The 20,255-nt window shown below is 34.6% G+C and overlaps 1 protein-coding gene across 5 annotated transcripts in view; it reads left to right on the forward strand.

Annotated features, from left to right (window-relative positions):
• NAV3 (neuron navigator 3) overlaps nucleotides 1-20,255 on the forward strand; it is a 730,605-nt gene that overhangs the window by 405,249 nt on the left and 305,101 nt on the right. For 4 of the 5 annotated variants that reach the window (XM_064491556.1, XM_031463093.2, XM_031463095.2 and 1 more), the window contains exon 1: nucleotides 17,002-17,792. The exons of the other annotated variant lie outside the window; for it this stretch is intronic. In XM_064491556.1, coding sequence (XP_064347626.1) covers nucleotides 17,550-17,792 — 243 coding nt within the window. In that variant the 5' untranslated portion in view covers nucleotides 17,002-17,549. Of the gene's footprint in view, nucleotides 1-17,001; nucleotides 17,793-20,255 lie in introns of those variants that run through there. 5 annotated transcript variants of the gene reach the window in all.

Here is a 20,255-nt window from a genome sequence, read left to right on the forward strand (position 1 = left end):
TGAGCACTGGGATTCTGTCAGCTATTAGTGCCTGGGCAGAGTTTAAATCCAAGCAACAACCCAGTCTGCAGTGGACTCCTTTTGTTCATCTACCCGACATTCATTAGTCATTCTTTTCCTGACAGCACACTCGTTTTACTTTGGGGAACCAGCCATTGCAATTGGATACTGTCTTCATCAGACAATATATCAAGGTACTCTACTTTTCTTGGCCAAGTGGTAGGGATGTGACTCAAGTTTCGTAAATCAATCCCCGCCCACCCCAGGAATATGATCCTTGAGCAAAGTAATGAGTCTGGAATTGATCTTAGGAGGCCCTGAAGAAAGTGCCCATCAGTTCCTGCCACTCAGATTACCAGACCTGATTGATGTAGTTTTTTGGTTTTTGTTTTTTTCTATTTGCATCTCCTTTGCATTCACCTTCCAATGGTTATATTCATACATGGAGAGGCTATCCAAAATTCTAAAGCGATCCTACAGAAAATAGCCTGGGAGAAAGACAAACCCATCAAAATGAAAAGGGCTTCGGGAAAATAAATGTGTATCTAAGAGATGGTTCATAAGGAATTATGAAGAATAGGACTGTTCAGCAACCACAGGGCTGGTACCAGGTTGGTTCACATGACTAATAGCAAGCACTCAAAAAATTAGAGCCTGGCATTAATCCAGAATATTTCAGTGAAGAGTGGAAAATTCTAAAACTTCAATGTCTTTGTTTCTCCAGCCTTTTTTTTTTTTTCTTTTTCCTAGCATCTAGTGTAAATACATTCAAGTTATTCTCAAAAGTAAATCCTCTTTCTTGCTCTTCTGTTTATTGCATGCTGCAAGACAGTGGTCCACAGACCAAGATGTCCAGATCAGCAGCATTTAGGAACGCATTGGAAAAACAAATCCTCAGGCCCCACCCCAGATTTATGATTTCAGTGTCTCTGGGGGTAGGGCCCAGCCATCTGGGTTTAGCAAGCCCTCCAGGTGGTTCACTAGCCCACTCCCATTAAACGACCGCTGACCTAATATCATGCCAGAGGTTGGTGGACACTCACAAGTCCAATATCCTGGAGGAAGTAATGTATCAATGCCCAAGGAGACTCATCACTCTTCATAGGTCGAGGGAAAGCTGACTTTGGGAGAACACCCCAACATCTCCTAATGTTTCCTGCCCTCTGATAAACTTCTCAGAAATCGTCTGGGAAGATATGGTCTCCAAATCAGACATTCTGCTTTCTCTGCCATGGCCTGGCACTGAACTCTACTTCCACCAAACTCTATACCATGCAAATTGAAAGAGAAATAAATAAAGCAACACCAAAGCAGTGGAGATCTTTATTTGAAATGTTACACCAGGAAAACAACAACAGGGAGAGAAGGTTGAATTCAAAGGGAAGGAGTAGATGAGAGCCAATGAAAACAACTGATGTGTGGTAAGCAGATGCAGTTGGAGAAAGAGGGAAAACACTGGATCTGGGGAAAGGATTAAAGAATTAGAGAGAAGCCATTTGTGAACTGAGGGCGTGAGTCCTCAACAGCACAGGCCTGCTTTCCTCCTTAATTAGACTGGAACTGCCCATTAATGGAACTTGCCTACAATTAAAAACCAACACCAACACAGTAAACTACTAGGTGTGGAAGATTTAACACAAGTTAAGGCTGTTTTTAAGCTTGTTCATGGTCTGAAAACGTTGGTTAGAGTGCTGCTGCTGCTGGTGCTGTTACTCAGTGAAGTTGGAAACTTCAAGATCTTCTTAAGTGTGAATCCCCATTTTGGAGAAGGGAAGAGTTTTGTATTTTTTATTTTTTAATTTTTCCAAAGAGTTGAGATGTGTGCAGCAAGATGTACTGACTTTGCTATCATTTAAGTTGGCACTATTGATGGAGGTGATCCTTGAAACCTGTCAGGGGTGGGAACTGACATGAACATCAGAGTATGGCAGTGGAATTGACAAGATGGTGAGTGCAGATGGTGGAAGTGGGGACACACATTTCTTGAATTTTAGTTCTGGCGCTCTTCACTACCGGTCAGATGTTCTTTGTTATTTCAAAGTAAAATTTTAGGCTGAATAAATAAATAATGGAAAAAGCAATTTACAGACAGTCATCTTAGTCATAAGTTACTGTTTAGTTCAGTGCAGTTTTTTATTTAGGGCATAACAGTTACTTATATTGTATATATTGAGGCAAATGAGGATCTGCCTTGATCGGGAGGATACTAGAGTGGGCAGGGATGCAATTACTTTAAAAATCCAAGCGGTGAAACTTGAATATCTTGTTCTGTGAAGATGCTGCTATGTTATTATGCTACTATTTTCTCATTACTAGAATTACAGCATGTGTATTTTCAGGAGTACATAGTAAATATTGACCTTTCATTTTAAATATTTGGGTAGGCTAAGGGTCTCTACTATGAGAAGACAGGTTAAATATAATGCATTAAAAAAATCCTGATATACACCCCCATGGATGGCTTCTTAAATTATTATGTATATCATCTCCAGTAAGTCGCAGCTTTCAAAATTACATCATAGTCTCATATAATTATCACTTTATATTAGAACATCTTAGTTCTAATATAAAGTGTGGTTATGGCTTCCTGAGATGTCATAATTTATCAAATCTTTTTTCCCCTATATCTCATCTCCACATCCTTCCTCGACTGTACACTGTAATTTTTGGATTGCCAAGTATGATCTATCAAAACTAGAACTTGGGTGTGGGACTTAGCAATTTTTAGATATTCCAATAAAATAATAATGTGATGTCTAAGGAAAACTGGATAATTTTCTATTGCTATTTTATGGTCTTTTAGAACATCTTAATATATAGTATCCACCAGGGAAGGTGAGGAATTGAAATATATTATGTGTGAAGTTAGCCTTATAATATCGAATGATTTTAGAGGACAGGGAATAAGAGCAGTAATATTGAGGAAATATAAGGTAGAATTTCAAAGGCAGGAAACAACTTATTGAGAGAATAAATAAGAATGAATTTATAGAGATTTGTGGATAATTACAAGTTGTGTTAAGGGGGAAATGATCATGGTATTCATTGGAAGGGGTTAAGAATGAAGGCTATTAAAAATACGAGAATCAAAAAGTCTGGAAAACTAGAATGTTACTTTATGATGTTTTGTACTGTAACTTCCATATATCATCTAATCTATTCATCTGTATTTTCAGACTTGTTGACCACCCTCTAATATGATCAATATGCAAATAAGTGTTTTAGCTCAGAGAAAAGGGTGCATTTTACAAAGAGAAGGAACTTGTCAGTCTTCTGAAATGAATACGATGGAAAACCACTGTTTTTGCTCTCTGGGTAGAACTGGTACTGGGTCAGTATTTTCAGATTGGCTCCAAGATAATGGTATTTCTTTTCCTTTGCTCCCTTTCCTATGAGTTTATCATTCAGTACTATCTAGAAGTTCTTTATCCAATGCAAGCACAAATGGCTAGACAGATGGAAGGTGAAGCCACCAGGTAGACTCTGGAAGCACCATTACCTGCTCGCCTCTAGAATGGTGTCCCGCTGTGGACCCACTATCCCTTTGTGCACAGTAGGCTTTGAATTTTACTCACAAACACAATATCTTGTTCCATTCAGGTTTATGTTGACTTAATTTTATTATTTGCCATTTCTCTCTTCCTTCCCTATGGCAGAATTGGAGAAAAAAATTTTATATCAGTAGGCAACCATGTTAAAAGTTATTTGAGATAAATAATGTGGATTTAGGTCTTTATGTTTCGGTTCAATTCTAAACATCTTTCACTGTTTTTCTTTGAAAATATAAAGCTATAATTACAGAGAGAATAGTAAAGTACCGTCTATACGTTAACAGGTGTATAAATTCTTGCTGATTGACAAACTGAATTTTGCAACTTTGCACAGCTGGTGTTTACATGCTGCTATCAAACTGGTTGCTCCTGTTGATTTCTGACAAAGTAGAAAGTCTCTTTTCCAACTTCTTATACTTTTTCCATCTTCTTAGTGGCTATTTATTGACCCTTAGTCCCAATTTACTACATACACTTTGGTGATGAGTTTTTGGAAGGATGCTTGTAGGGTCTTAGATGCTGAGGAAGAAAATATCCCAATAAAATGTAAATGGGAGAGAGAAAGTGTGCAACCAAACTACAGTTTATCTAAGTGGGGCTCACTATTTTAAGATTGCCTGGAATTTCTGTACCCTCTTTAAAATTCACTAGTAATTTTACAATTTTACTGAATATTCTGTAAAGGAATAATAAATCCTGCTTTTCTGCCAGTGATGCTTTGTTTCAGTCAAATCCTCTGGAGAAAAGCTCAAGAGGAAAAGCTGCTCTGTTAGTTTAAATTTAAAAAAAAATCTTTTCTGTTTTCTTTTTTCTTTTTCTTTTTTTCTTCCTTTAGCATCTTTTCCTTCATGGCATTGCTTGTTGATTAAAGTGCTTTGCAAATTCTTCCAGTGATTCTTTAAGACCACACTCTACTTTTTTTTGGTGCAGAGGCAAATGTTAACCTCTTCTGAGCATTCCCTCCTTTTCCGCTCTTCCCATTGCCAGATGTGCAATTAGATGGCCATTTCACCTTTATTATAGTTTTTGTGGCATGTTATGGTCATTATTTTTCTTGTTTAGGTACACTGGTGAGGTTATGGTCTCCATATGCTTGTTTTGTGAGATAGATCTTAAAACAGCTGAGGGATGCAAGCTGGTGAGGGGGTTGAAATCCCCACTGGTCTCTCATTTATATCCTTTTAACTCTCAAAGGTAAATTCAGCTGTGTAAGTGTGTTTCTAAGCATCTTTCAGCAATCAGGCAGTATTTTTATATAGTTTTTCAACACCATGAAGGAAGAAGCCTACATTTCTAGAACCTGATCTTTTCACTTAATAGCTTTGGGCTACTGAGATAGCACTTGCTTAGATAAGATACAATATGCAGATAAATTAGAGGGTCAGGTGTGGTGAAATAAATATGCCTAGAAACTAGGTTTCTTGTGTTTAGGGAAGGGGAGATGTAAGGATTTCTTACTGATGAATATAAACAAAAACTACTTCAAAGAACATGGGAGTTACATCTAAATTAGCATAAGCCATACAATTGAATTCAATTGATTTTTCCTAATGCTATTCTTAGAGAAATTCCAAATATCTTGTTTCATGAGAATCTGGGATATGTACAGTATAAAATGCAAATAGGCCATTATTGCTGAAAAAATTACAGAAATAAAACCTCTAGAATGCACATGCTTTCAGACATGGCTTTCAAAACTGTCCTATTCTAATGAATAATTTTAGTGTTTAATAGAAACAGGAAAATTGGCTTTATGAGAGAAAAATCTATCCCATCCAATTAGAATTATGAAACTTTCCACTTACATTTGTTTAAAGTGTTTTGTCTTGTTTTGTTTTGTTTGCCTGTTTTTTGTCAGAAAGTGTGGAAAGTTGGCCGTGTTGTCCCCAAGACTGAGAGTATGTGAACACTAACACACTTTGTTTTCAATGACCTCATCTAGAAGTTACTGCTTATGTTAGTAAAGTCTGTAGTAAATCAGTAGATTTGCAAAAATTAGCATCTGATGGTCTCCATCCGAAAGTGCTTAGAGGAGAAGAGACAACATACTACCTTTCATCTTTAACGCTTCCTATTTCATCCTGCCTGCATTTGCGAGGAGAAAGTTTTTTTCTTTTAATTCCAGAAATATATGTGAGAGATTTTGTTTTACTTATGATAAAGAATATGAAAATGAATGTATTTATTATAAGCCAACTTTAAGTAATGAAAAGTAGGCTTATTTTAAAAGTTAGCAAATTATTCATTTCCCTAGGTTTGTATTCCAAGTTCACATGTAGAATGCATCATGCCAGTTGTTGATAGAGTTTAGTTAGCCCATCTGATTTTCAGCAAATAATAGTGCTTTATTCTGTTTTATTTTGGCTGTGCAAATTTTCTCCATATTCTTAAAAATCCATTGAAGGTATTTGCAGTAACTCAGGAGATACCTGTCAGTGATAGTGGAACTGATTGATTTCAAAGTTTCTTGGTGCTGTTATAGAACTTGGCAAAGAGAAGACTTATGGCACCAAGAGATGTTTCTGTGAACTTTTATGAGACCGGTGGGAACCTTACAAATATTTTTGGTGGTTCCCTCTCACCTCACCCTCATTTTCCTTTTCGTCTGAACTGAATATTAACATAGCTATGGTATAAAAATACTACTCATCCTGAAAGTACAAGAATTGACTAATTATAAGGATTTTAAGCTGGGGTTACTAAGTCAAACTTCCTCCTCTAGTAAGTGAAAATCTAGTTGAAAATAACCAGCTACTTAATAGCATGTTTTCAGTAATTTTTATTCTCATTTCTTCTAAATTTATATAATATTGGTAATTATTAAAAATAGCTATTGAATACTAAAAAATAGGCTGAAGTTTTAGATACCAAACTTGGTTACCTTTTTTTTTTCCTATGTTCATCCTTGCCTGCCTCCTAAAGCTTATAAAGCATTGTGTTGGGGGAAATAAAAACAAAATGTTTTTGTGAAAGTATTTAGCAAGAGGACTTGGGTATAGGGAATAAAATAAAGAAAATGAAACAAAACATCTTATCCTCAGCCTAAATTTTCAACTTTGTTAAAGATTAGAAGCTCCTCGTATATATCTTATGTTGATAATGATAAAAAAATTTTCTTAAATTAAATAATTTTTAATTAAAAGTCATCTTTACAGAATCTGTTGTAATTTGTCAACATTATGCTTTTCTATTCAGCCATTTTCATAACCCAAGTGATTAAAACAGGAAAGAGGAAGATATTTTAGGGTAACGTGTGTCATTCATAAAACCAATAACCAAAGAATTTGTAAGAAAGAGTTAGGCAACAGTTTCTATTGTCAGAAATCAGTCTTCCATTGTGAAATTTCAAGAAAAGGAACTCTTTAGACTCAGATAATATGGAAGCAGAGGGAATGTATATTTGGATATCTCACTTTAGTAAGAAAACTGATTGGCAAAGAAAACGAATGTTGAGGTCAGGATGAATATCAGTAAAAGGAAATACATCAAGAAAACTATTCTCGTGAAAGGCTGATAAAAAGAAAAAAGAAACTTTGAAGTGTTCCCTTAGACTTTTTTTAAAGAATGTATTTGAAGCTTACATCTTTTATGGTGTATTTTCTATGTTTCTGAATCCAGTGGATTAGATGTCCCTGATACAGAAACATGGTTTTCCAGTTATTGGTCTTACTTTATTTCTGGGCTGTTGTGGACAGGGTCATTGCATACAGCTGGGAAGACCATGCACAGTGACGATCCAGATGCGAAAGGCATTGCAGCTACAGGTGGTGGCCCTGCATCATTACTTTTGTTCAGTGGAATAAACAGATGCTCCTAATGTATTTGTAATTTTATGTTGCTGACCAAGCAGTTGGAAAAAAAAGTACTCAGGATAGTAGGAGAATAATCCTTAGACCTCATGTTTTCATCTTCACACTTCCTAATTCCACATTTCTTATTTTCATGTCTTCAGGTAGTATGAATAATAGGCAATCTTGTTGAATCCCCCAGTACTCCTCCTTCTGTCTCTCTGTCCCCCCCCTTTCTCTCATCTCCTTCTCCCTCTCTTTGTCTCTATTTCTCTCTCTCTCAACCTCTCTCTCAACCTCTCTCTCTCTCTCTCTCTCTCACACACACACACACACACACAGCTGTTTATGAAATATCCCCAGAGTTTCTAGTAAAATGTTGCATGGTCTGATGAGGACCACCTTTGGGAAGCTATTGATTTGGATGGGTTTTCTAGGTGGTCTCCTAGAATGGTTATGAAAGTTAGTTATATCTGAAATTCCCTTTGCTAAAGTTAAGAGACATTTCTGATCACAGGCAGCAATTAACTTACGTTTCGGGTTAAAATATAAAAGTAAAGTTAGAAAGAGAACTTTAAAGAGATTTCTTCTGAATTCCTGAAAGAATCCTGGTGCACCCTCAATATATCTGAAATAAAGCAGGGGATAGTTTACATTTTTATTCTGAAAGAGTAAAAGTAGTGGTTATATTTCAAGCCCTAGGATGCTTGGGATATGAGAATGTATAATATCCCAAGTGGCATTCCTGCAAATTATTGACAACTAGAAAGTACAACCTTTGCAAAGAACATTTTTATTGATACCTTTTAAACAGGTTTTGCTGTGACATCTCTCCTTATTTTACCGAATTCTCATTTATATATAGTATTCAAAAATAGCTGAAAATAATGAAAGTGGCGAGAAGATGATAGTTTTTTAAAAAGATACCTTTAAAAAATAGTGTTTTTATATATTGTTATGCTTAAAATTACTTGACTGCATTTCCCAGGACCTAACTGTCAGGACTTGGTTAAGGGCCCTTTCTTTACCTTCATAACACAGTATATTTGTGTACTTACATGCTGACAGGAATAGTCCTTTCAAATGTAACTATTTTGAAAGTTATTTATGTCCTTTTTGAGTATTTCTTTAATTTGTAAGGTCTACTGTCTTGTTGGAGCACTCAAATTTATGTGACAAGACTATCAAAGTGATTTTGTCTTAATAAAATAGCTGTCCTTTCTCCAGATGTGTCTATTTTTGACTTTGGAGGGTGATTCTGAAAGGAAGAGTATCAACATGCAATGCCATTTCAAAGCCTACTACATTTGATTTTCATTTTACTTTATGGTTAAAAGGCCTTCTGAACTTGGTGAATTTTATTTGCTCGATCAACTATATCAGTAGTATATTGTCAGGAAGCCTGTAAGATGCTAAATGTATGCCATAGAGCTGGTATAAAGAGTTTTCACGTCTCCTGAGTTGTTCTTCATTTGTAATGGATATCGTTTGCATTTCCAAATGTCCATTAGCTTTTTTTATTATTGACTCTTTTGTACTCATCACCTGCTTTTATATTTCAGCCAGCTGGCTTCCTTTCTTTTTCCCTGCTTAGTACCACAATAAAGGCATACCTTGGCTTATTGCCCCCTCAAATATACTATATGGCTAATAGTTCTCTCTGCATCGGATTTTTCCCAGATACCTGAAAAAAAAAAAATGATGCCATTGGGGATTCTGAAAAAAGACATTCTAAAACAGATCTCAGTGTTTTAAGTATTTCAAACCAAGTTTGGAGAATAGTTTTAACTCCATGCTCTTTGTATGCTATATTTTTATTATTTATTTATTTATTTATTTATTTATTTATTTATTTATTATTTATTTATTATTATTTCCTCATTAGATCTGGAAGACAGTCTAACCCATCAGTCAGGAAAAAATTTTGCAAGATGTCAGTACACATTATTTCTTCTCTAAGGTTTAAGGGAAGTTCTCTCACTAAATGAAGGTGACTAATACACCAATGACATTCTTGAGGTCTGTTGTGAAAAACTAATACCCAACCCAGTTTTCAGGACGGAATGGAGAAAAAAATATAAGAATCTGTCTATTTATTTATGCTTCTAACCATTAGCAGGGATCTGCTTTATTCTCTTGTATTAAACAGTTAGAAACTGGACAAAAGTATATAAAACAACATTATTTAGCCATTGGACAAAAGACAGCACAGGTCTGTGATACCTGAAAAAAGATCATTAAAAACCAGTCCTATTATTGTGCTAGCTTATTTCTTAGAGGCAGTATCCAGATCCCAGAGTAGGGATGGAGAACCCAAGTAGAGTCCAGCAGTTGTTCTGAGTTGTAGAGACTGAAATCAAACTTCAGAAAAACCTAGAGGTCTAAAATTTTTCAGATTTCCAGCAAGGAAGGGGCCATAGAAAGAGACAAAGACAAATTAATGAGAGAGAGAATGAGAGAGTGAGAATGAACACCGGAAACTTACAGAGATGTTTTCTCCAGTGTTTGGTAGAGGACTACACTGTATGTGTATGAGAGGAAACAAACAAAGACCAAGGAAAGAAGCACCCAGAAAGGAGAATGATAAACAATTCCTAGAACTCACAGAAGTCTGGAGACACTTAGTATTTCCCCCAGCTAGAGTGGAGATGCCACTTGATGCATGACGCATTTGTTAGAGTTCAAAAAAGTGTACTTTTTTTAGGAGTGGTGTTAAATTTGCCCTAGACAGCAAGAGGCTCTGTACCTTTTTAATAATAGTTTGTAAGAAACTCTCAGAAATAACTTAATCACATGCCATTACAAAGTCATGCAATACATGAAATCCATCAGACAACAATGTATAATTCAGCATGTCTCCTACCCAGTAAAAAATTACCAGGCATGTAAAAAGCAGTGTAACATTATTCATATCCAGGAGAAAAAAATATCCATTAATAAAAACATACCCCCAAATGACAGAGATGATGAAATTAGTGTGTTTTACACTAGTTAAATTGTTTAATAAAAGTATTGAACAACCATTATAAATATCCATAAACTCAAGAAGGTAGGAGCAAACATAAATACGATGAGAAGAGAAATGGTAGATACAAAAGACAATGAAACTTCTGGAGATGAAAAGTACATTATCTGAAATAAAATCTGAGAGATTAACAACAGATTATGTATTGTAGAAGTAAAGATTGGTGAGCTTGAAAGCATAGCAGTAAAAGTTAGTTGATTGCAAAATGAAGAACAGAGAGTTAAACAGACCTGAAAAAGAAACTGAACATTAGTAACCTGTGGTACAAAAGCAAATGGTCCAACACATGTGTAGTTGGAGTCCCAGAAGGAAAGGAGGAGGCCACAAATATTTTTAGAAATAATTGTCCAAAATTTTCCTAATTTGACAAAACTATAAAGAAGGCCATTGAACGCAAAACAGAAAAAGACAAAACAAAAGTCAATTGCTACAAATGAGTAAAATGAGAAAACTGTGACAAAAGCTGGGTAAAACAGCCACAGTATGCAAAGAGAAACAAAGGTTAGAATTACAACAGACTTATCCTTAGAAATTATGCACGTGAAAAACAATAGAGTGATATCTTTACTGAAGAAGAAAAATTGTTAACTCAGAATTCTCTACTCAGAAAAAAATTTCTTTTAAAAATTGAGGTGAAGTAAACTTTTCTTCAGCCAAACAAAAGCTGAGACAGTTCATCACCAGCCAATCTGCAATAAGATAAATGTTACAAGAGGTTATTCAGGGAGAAAGAAAATGATTCCAGATGGAAATTTGCATCTATACAAATGAATGAAGACCACCAGAAATAGAAATTATGTGGATAAATATAAAATGCATTTTTATTCATTTTTGTTTTTCTTTAAAAGATAACTGACAGTTTAGAACAAAATAATAATATGCTATTTTAATATGTTGAAGAAAATATATGAAAATAATGGCACAAAAATATGAGAACATGAAAATAAAATATTGTGAGACCTGTGTATTATATATAAAGTGGTTTAATATTATTTGAAGCTATTTTGTAATAAGTTAGTGGTTTAAGTAGTAAAATATCTATTAAAAGTGTTAAAGCATAGAACTATATGTAATTAAATCAATAGCAGAAATAAAAGGGAATCATTAAAAAATGGAACTGATCCAAACAAGGCAGGAAAAGGGAAAAAGGATAAAGAACAAATGGAAAACTAATGGTAAGATGGTAGACTTAACCAATCACATCAATAATTACTTTCATATGAAATGGCATAAATATTCCAATTAAAAGGCACAGATTGTCAGAGAGAATAAAAACAAAATTAAATATGCATCACCCACTGAAAATCCACTTTAGCTGTAAAGACACAAAGAATGGAAAAGTTATACCAAACACTAATTAAAAGAAACGCCAATTTCTTTATATTTGTTATATTGTTAAAGTAGACTTTAGAATAAGAAATATTAACAAATATAAAGAAAGCATTTTTATTATGGATGTTAGAGAAGCCGACTTATCAAGAAGAAATAATAATACTAAATGTGTTTGAAGCCACTGATAAAGCTTTAAATATATAAAGCAGAAACTGGCAATACCGTTAAAAGACAATGGTAAGATAAGTGAATGGTGTCAAGGACTGTGAGGGGTCTGAGGTTTTACTCTGTTTGCAAGCTAGTAAGTTGACCTGGCATATACTCGTAATATATGGGTGCTGGCAGAAGACATTTGATTCCTCTATTAAAGACCAGATTCAGTTTATTACTTACAGCAACAGCAGTAGCCAGAATATCATATGTTCTTGTGCAAGTTTCTCTAGCCTCAATTTCTACAGGACAATGTGGCAAGGACCAGGTGATGTCTGCATATGCAGTGGATTGTGTTACCAGAGAGGAATTTTGAGCCTGAGGAACACAAATCTCTTATAACTAGTTGCAAGCAAACTTGCATCACTTTTTTTCCTCAAGGGAGACTGATCTTTATTAAAATGTACAGTAGATAAACCTACTCTTTGCTTCAGAAGGGAACACTGTTTCTATCTTCCAAGGCTATTTAGTTCCATCATCTAAGGCTTATTACTATTCAGACTCCCAGAAAAGATAGTCAGGCATAAAATATGCCCATAAAATAGCAGAAATGTGAGAAATATAGGGAGAATTTTCTCCCAACAAAAGGCAGTCTGCACGCTAGGTGAGAATGTTTTCAAAAATATATCTGAGAAAGAACTTGTATCCAAAATATAAAGAGCTATTAAAACTCAATAATAAACAAATAAAAATATTGGCAAACATTATGAACAGACCTGTCATCAATGATATATGGATGACATGGCATGTAAACACATGAAAAGAAACACCACATCAGTAAGTTATTAGAAAAATTCAAATTAAAACTGCAGTGATAGACCACTGCACCTCACTAAAATGGATAAAGTTAAGGCCTGACAGTGTGAAGTATTGAAGAGTATGTGGAGCAACTGAAACTCTCATACGTTGCTGATGGTATGTTTTGGAAATGGTATGTTTTGGGAAAAAATTTTGAAGTTTCTTATACAATTGAACATATCCTTTTCAAATGACCCACTAATCCCCTCCTAGGTATTTATCCATGAGAAAATAAAATAATATCAATGCAGACCATATGCACATTTTTATAGAGCTTTATTCATATATCCTGAAACTGAAACAGTTCAAATGTCCTTCAACTGGTGAATGCATAAACAGATTGTATCATATCCATACAATGAACTATATCTCAGCCATACAAAAGAAAGAACTATTGATACACATAACATGGATAAATTTCAGAAGTATCATATGATGTGAAAACAAGTCAGACCAATATACTGTGTGATTTCACTTAAATATGTACTAGAAAAGACGAAACTAGTGTCAGAAAGCACTTCATGGGTGGCCTGAGTTGGGAGTAGGACACTGACTGCACAGGGGCATGAGAGGAGCTTTTAGGGTGAAGGAAAGGGTCTGCATTTTGATTATGATGCTGGTGACATTAAACTATTTCATTAGAATTGTTGACTTTTATGCTGTGTAAATTTTGCTTCAATTTAGCCATTAAATATAAGATCTTAGCAAACTTTAGAGCTGACTACCAACTGTATTTTGTCCTTTTGCAAGCATATTTATAGTGCTGATAGCTGGTTATCTTTTCCACTCTCTTACAAATAAATGATAGTTAGCAGATTGTCATTTCTTGAGGTTTTATTATTTATTTTTAAAATCACTGTTACTAAAATCTAGCCTGATTGGAATTCTCTTACTGCCCTTCAACTTAAATTTAGCTTTAGAAGGCAGTGTGTTTTAGGAGCCATTGCTGCTTTTCCTGTTAGATTTGATGGGGGAAAAAAAGACTATTAATTTATTTTTAGGGTTTTCCCAAGTTCAGTTCTGTTAACTATTATGATCTGGCCAAACTCTTCAATTATGCCTCTTGACCTTACTTCAGTAATTCTCAAGGTCACTATATTTCTTATACCATTAATAGCTAACATTTATTGAGCACTTATACGGCAGACTCAGTTTTAATGATTTCATACGTTTATTTTGTTTAGTTTTCACAGCTACTTCTTTGAAAGAAAGTACAATTTTTTGTCCAGCTTCATAAAAGATGAAACCGAGGCACAGCAAGTGCCAAATTCATACAGCTAGTAAGTAGGGTAGCAAAGATTCGACCACAGGTAGTCGAGCTTTTTAGAGTCCATTCCAATTGTCAAGCTACAAATCAAGTAAAACATAGATCTTAAATTGTAGTGTATAGGAGAATCAATCCATTTATTTAAATTTAGTTATCAAACTTCTCCCTCTGCCTCACGGCTCTTATTTTGTAGGCTGGGGGTGAATTCAGGAATCTATAGTTTTGTTAGCACTCCAGGTGGTTATTTGTTGAACCCAGTTTGAGAAACCTCATTTTCTATGACTTTATGCTAATTACTTCTCAGGGCCTTTGTCTCCTATTCAAGATGCTGTACTTTTGGGATGAAATGGATGACGGTAAATCCTCTGCAATAAGTTAACTTGTTTTTATTGCTCTTGGTGATAGGTGTTATTTCATAGACTATCAACAGTGACAGTTACGTTCAATCCTGTGTTCAGCCCTAATGAAGTGAGATTGTCTAATAAGCAAAAAGCATTTCAAAGTGAAAAGGTGCCTTATTCCATGTGAACACTGTTTTTCATTTTGGTTGTATCAGGAATTACAGTGTGCTCTTGTCCATCATATATTTTTGAAATACCAATTAGCTTATTTACAATTGGTAAATAGAATTATATTGCTATAATGTAGCAGTTATGTAGCTTTATGTGATATAAGTGAGGCCAAGGGAGACAGAATAATCAGAGTAGAAATATAACCTTGGGTAGGAAAAGAAACCCTCAACTTTGATACCATATAATCAACAGGTGCCCTTTTGGCTCAGTTTTAAGAAAATTTAAAAAATAAATCTCTCTATCCAGAGCTTCCTTACCAAAGGAGCATAGCCTTTGTCTTATGTGACTTTTTCCCTCTTTTGTTTTTTTTTTCACTGAAGTATAGTTTATTTACAATGCTATGTTAATTTCAGGTATATGGCAAAGTGATTCAGAGATATATATATAGATAGATATATAGATAGATATATATAGTATATTCTTTTTGAATGCATTTCCATTATAAGATTATAGGTTATTACAGGAAATTGAATATAGTTCCCTATGCTATACAGTTGTTTCTTGTTGGTCATCTATTTTATTTATAGTAGTGTATATAAGTTAATCCCCTATATGACTTAAATATTTGCAGATTGCACTGCCCCCTGTGCACATTTCAGTGGCAAACCATTTGGCTCAGACTTTGCCTTCCAACTAGATTTTTTCCACTAATTCTAATTAAAGTATTGCCAGCACTTCTATTCAATTTTTTTGTTTTGTTTTTTGTTTTTGTTTTTAACTCTGAGCTGAGCTGCTTGCTTGGGTGGTCCAAATTATCCTCCAAAGTACCACTATTATTTTTGCTAGTGATCTGCTCCCAAAGTTGCATATGTTTTGAATGGTCTTCCCAGAACCTAGTTTCCCCACAAGTCCTATTATTTTAGGTATGCTATTTTGTTTGCAGTGTGAGGCTTACAAGATGTGTGTATCTTCTCAAATTATAATTCAAATTATAATTGGAACTCTATTTTAGTTCCTTGAACATCTCCTGCTTTGCAATATCTTATAGTCTCTGGAAGAGAAAGTGTGATAAATGATTTGTAAACTATAAAGTAACATACTTCTCAGAGTGATCATTTCATTTCTTTATCCCCACTAGTGTTTTATTTGTGGCTTATTGTCCCATTCTGTAAAGCCCACTTGGGTTACTTTTTTTAAAAAGTTTGTAAGGTTTCTAACTTGTATTTGAATTTCTTCTATACTTCTATCAAAAGAGCAAATACATTTGACTTCAATTATTGTCTCTTTTATCTGTAAATTACCCCTTCTTACCTAAAAGTACATAATAATTTTAGAGCTGGAAATGACAGACAAAAAATAATTCCTTTACTATAGAGAGAGATTTTCTACAATAATAATTATGATTCTTATAATTACCACCATTTCTTGAATGCATATTAAATGTCCATTCATTTTTCTAGGAACTTTACTTGCAATATTACTGATTCTTAAAATATTTTATAAATATAATGTATATAATTTATTTTTTAAAAAGAAGAGTAAATCTATTGGTGTCTTACAGAATTCTTCCACATAAAGGATATAAAATCAAAAACATTCCTGTTATTAGGTAGATATTTGCTTTTGAAATCTCAACTATGATATTTACTTAATGGTGGAAAAATTTCTCTGTTATCAAAGTACAACTGCTTTAAAGAGAATAATGCTGTCCCATGTTTTCCTAAAAACTTACCCCTTGCTTTTGTTATACATCCTGACTTGCTTTTACCAGAAATGAGACATGATCTGATTATCATAAAATAATTGTACAAATAGAAGCATTGTTGTTCATGGTCATTGAGTATACCATTGAACGCTTTTCAGAAGCTTAGGATTTTAAGTTGGATTTAATGAGCTTGAATAATAATGTTATTTTCAATTGCTTCTAAGATAATTTTTTAAATTACTCTTTAAATGATGCAGGACTTTCCACTTTCTAACTGTATGACTTTGGTCAAACCACTCAGATGAATCTGAGTTATCCTTTCTTTAAAGTGGAAAAAAGAATTATGCCTATTTTTGAGCCATTCCATTGATTAAGTGTGACAACGCATAAAGCGCTTGCCCCATAACTGCCGTCTACTACACGTCACGTATGTATTAGGTATAAATACTTTTATTATCACCATTATTAAATTTAAAAACAATTACTATGTATCTGGTGCCCTGCTTTCTGTATTTACGATATTTTTGTAACCTAGGCAGGCGTAATCTGCTGAATCATTTAGCAGCTTTAGCTGCTACTGCATGAATTTAACCTGATTTCATGGGATGAAACAGAATGCACACCATGGTTTATGGCTGTCAGTAGTGAAAAATAGCTGGAAATCAGACAAACAGCTTCATTGCTGAGATTGTTTCCGGGCTAAAAGTTCTTCCAGCAGCTGTTTGTTTTGGCCATTAAACGTGTCCTTTTTTTTTTTTTTTTTTTTTTCTTTTTCTTTTCTTTTTTAAAGCTGGGAGAAATACAATTTTCTTTAAAAAGAGAATGTAGGCTGGTTATTTCTGAAGTCAGGAAGAACGCCTGTCCTTCCTCTATTGTGGGCTTTTTGGCTGCTTTGACACTTGAACTGAAGGTCTTTGCTTTTGTTCTCCTCTTTTTCACTCGCAATGCTGAGACTCAGATTGCTGTAGTGAGGGGTAAAAAAAAAAGTAAAACTAGGAGCTCTTTAATCCTAGAAAAAGAGCTTTGTAGCAGTTACCTTCAAGAAAAGCTTACTTCCCAGAGGAGTATTTAATATTACATGGTCACTGACTGACTGAAGAGAGAGAGAGAGAGAATGGATATATAAGAGAATGAGAATATGAAAATTCAAGCCAGCAAGAAAGAAAGATACTTAGCTAAAGATGAAGGGGAATTTTGCCTCTTCTTGAAAGTTATATTATTAGCCTTTTTTTTTTTTCTTAAATCATGATGACTGCTAGTTTTGTTTAAAGTATTTGTTCTGGAAATACTAAAGTTGGAGTCTACCAGACTGAGGTTAGAAGCATTTTCTTTGGCAGCAAGAAGACACTTTTATAGAAGCCATGCCTGTACTTGGGGTTGCCTCAAAACTGAGGCAGCCAGCTGTTGGGTCAAAGCCTGTTCATACTGCTCTTCCGATACCAAATCTTGGCACTACTGGGTCACAGCACTGTTCTTCAAGACCTTTGGAACTTACTGAAACAGAGAGCTCAATGCTTTCTTGTCAGCTCACATTACACTCAACCTGTGAATTTGAAGAGAAGAAACTCCTCCAAGGAAAAACGAAGGAGACAGAAGACAGCAAGGTTAGTGGCTATGGGTTACCTATAGACTTACAAAGCTAAAATGCAAATTGCACTTCAGGTGAACTATAAAGCATGTTGTGAAATGGGGAGCAGTAGGGGAATACTGGTGTAAGACAGTAAGTAGTTTATATAGCTGAAAAGCTGAATATTTAGCCTATCTAGAATTGTATTTATAGTTTATAGTTGTAAAAGTTGTGAACCAAATTCTTTGAATATGCATATGGTATCAGTACTGCTTACTGATAAAGTCCCTCGTTAAATCCTAGATCTCTCTCGTAATCATAATCATAACCAATCACAAATGTGAGAAAAGGGGGGCTATTTGCATATATATTATAATGTAAAAAAAGATTTATTTGTAAAGACTTCTGCAGACATCATCACTTTTCTCTAAATGCCATTTGCATTATAAACACTTTCTGATTGAATGTGTGAATCCTAGACGGCTTAATTCATTGCATTATGAAGGAAAATGAAATGTTATTTTCCTTGATACTGCACACTTGTCTGGGTTTTCACTTGTAAATTGAAACCCTACTGTTTAACTTATTACTGACATCTTTTTCAGTCACTTAATTTATGACATTCGTGAGCAGTAGCTCATAGATCTTGGTTTTTAAGCCATACTACACTCGTTTTCTCCAGATGCTGTAGGGTAGCATGGCCCTTCCATTGGGGAGCTTCTTGGAGATTCATTTGTACCTTGATAAACATCACTTTTTAATGCAGTGTTAACAGTGATGTCAAGCTTTACAGAGTCACCATTCTCTCGCCTCTGGCTTCTTAAGGAATGGTTTGATTTTACTTTCTCATTCCAATGTAATTTAAATTAATATAAGAAAAAAACCTTCACATGGAAATTAACTCTACAAGTTAAAGAGAAAGTCACCCTTTTTTGTCTGAAATGTCCACTCCATCTGTCCTCACCTGTTCAAATCCTCTCAGGTGCCGCCCAAGGCAGCTTTCTCCAGAAAGCCTTTGCTCGTTACCCTTTGCTCTTTCCCTTCTTTTCTCTCCTGTGGTTCTTCACCTGTGCTAATACTTACGGCACCTTAATTTCTACTGTATGTTAATCACCTGAATAATTTCTTTCTTCCCCACTAAATTGAAAATATATACAAGCTAGGGCCTTATTCTGTGCTCCAACACCCAGTGCTTTATGCATAATAATTAAATAGTAATTAAATGGATTAATGTATGAATGAATGAATCAGTGAATGAACAAAAAATTATACTGAGAAAGATTTAGTTAAGTTCAAGAGTCTCTTTGGATCATTCAATCTGCAAAACGTCAGGTCTGGAATGAATGAATTCTAAATGACTTATAGTTCTAAAATTATATTATTCCTTTTGTGTTTTAGGAAAGCATTGTCTATGCAAGAAATGTCAGTTAAAAGAAAATAAGTAATTTTAGGCTTAGAGTTCTCAGCATAATTCAGCATAAAAGTAAGGAATTATAAATTATCAACAAAAGACTAAAGTTATTTAACTTTATGCAATTAACTACAAGCGAATGTCACAGCACTCTGTTCTAATATTCTGTGTACCCACAATGACTTGTCTGGATTCGATGGAAGAGAAACCATTTTTCTCTCCTGACCATGGCTAGCATCTCTGCAGGTTTAGTCAAACCTCCACTTTGATAAATGGCCTTGGCCTAAGACTTGACCACTGTAAGTACTGTTTTCAATAGAATTTTGGTTGATCTCTTTGGTTAGCCAACATATCAATCATACATCTGATATTCCACTAAGACTCTGTGGTAAGCAATGTTGTATTTATAAGGATGTTTTTACCATGCCACTTATCAGATTAAAAGCTTTTTCAAACAAATGTAAAGAGTGTCTGGTCAGCATTTCAGAATATTCTTAAATGTTAGGAAAGGATATTTAATGATTTTTATAAACTTTTGAAAAACAGAACTCAAGAAAATAGCAAAAATGATCAGGGTAGTTGTGTAAGAGATAATGAGATTTGGCTGCAAATGGTAAAAAAAAAAAAAAGTCAACATAACAATAGTATAAGATAGGAGTTTATTTCTTTTTCATGTAAAGGATATCTGGAAGTAATCCATCCATGACTGGTAGGGTGACTTCATGAAATTGTCAGGGAACGAGGCTCTCTTTTTTGCCTACCATCATCAGTTTGGTATCCAGCTCTAGGCCTTGAGTGGATAATTGAGTTCCACTTAATTAAAAGGGCACATCCTGTTTCATTAAAGATTTTTCCTCATCCAGTTGTCCTGTTTATAGTTCCAAGGCTTTATCTAGTTGCAGTAGAGACTGGAAAATGTAGTTTCTTCTAGGCAGCCATGTGCCCAACTAAAAATTATGGGTTCTATTTCTAAGGAAAAGAGACCATGGAGAGTACCCACAATAGACAACTGTCATTAAGAAACATTTATGTGGAGTACTGTGCTGGTCCTTGCACCAAACAGCCTCCCAGTCTGGTTAGAGAGAACAA

The sequence above is a fragment of the Camelus dromedarius genome, chromosome 11 (genome assembly GCF_036321535.1).
Source record: "Camelus dromedarius isolate mCamDro1 chromosome 11, mCamDro1.pat, whole genome shotgun sequence".
Lineage (NCBI taxonomy): Eukaryota > Metazoa > Chordata > Mammalia > Artiodactyla > Camelidae > Camelus > Camelus dromedarius.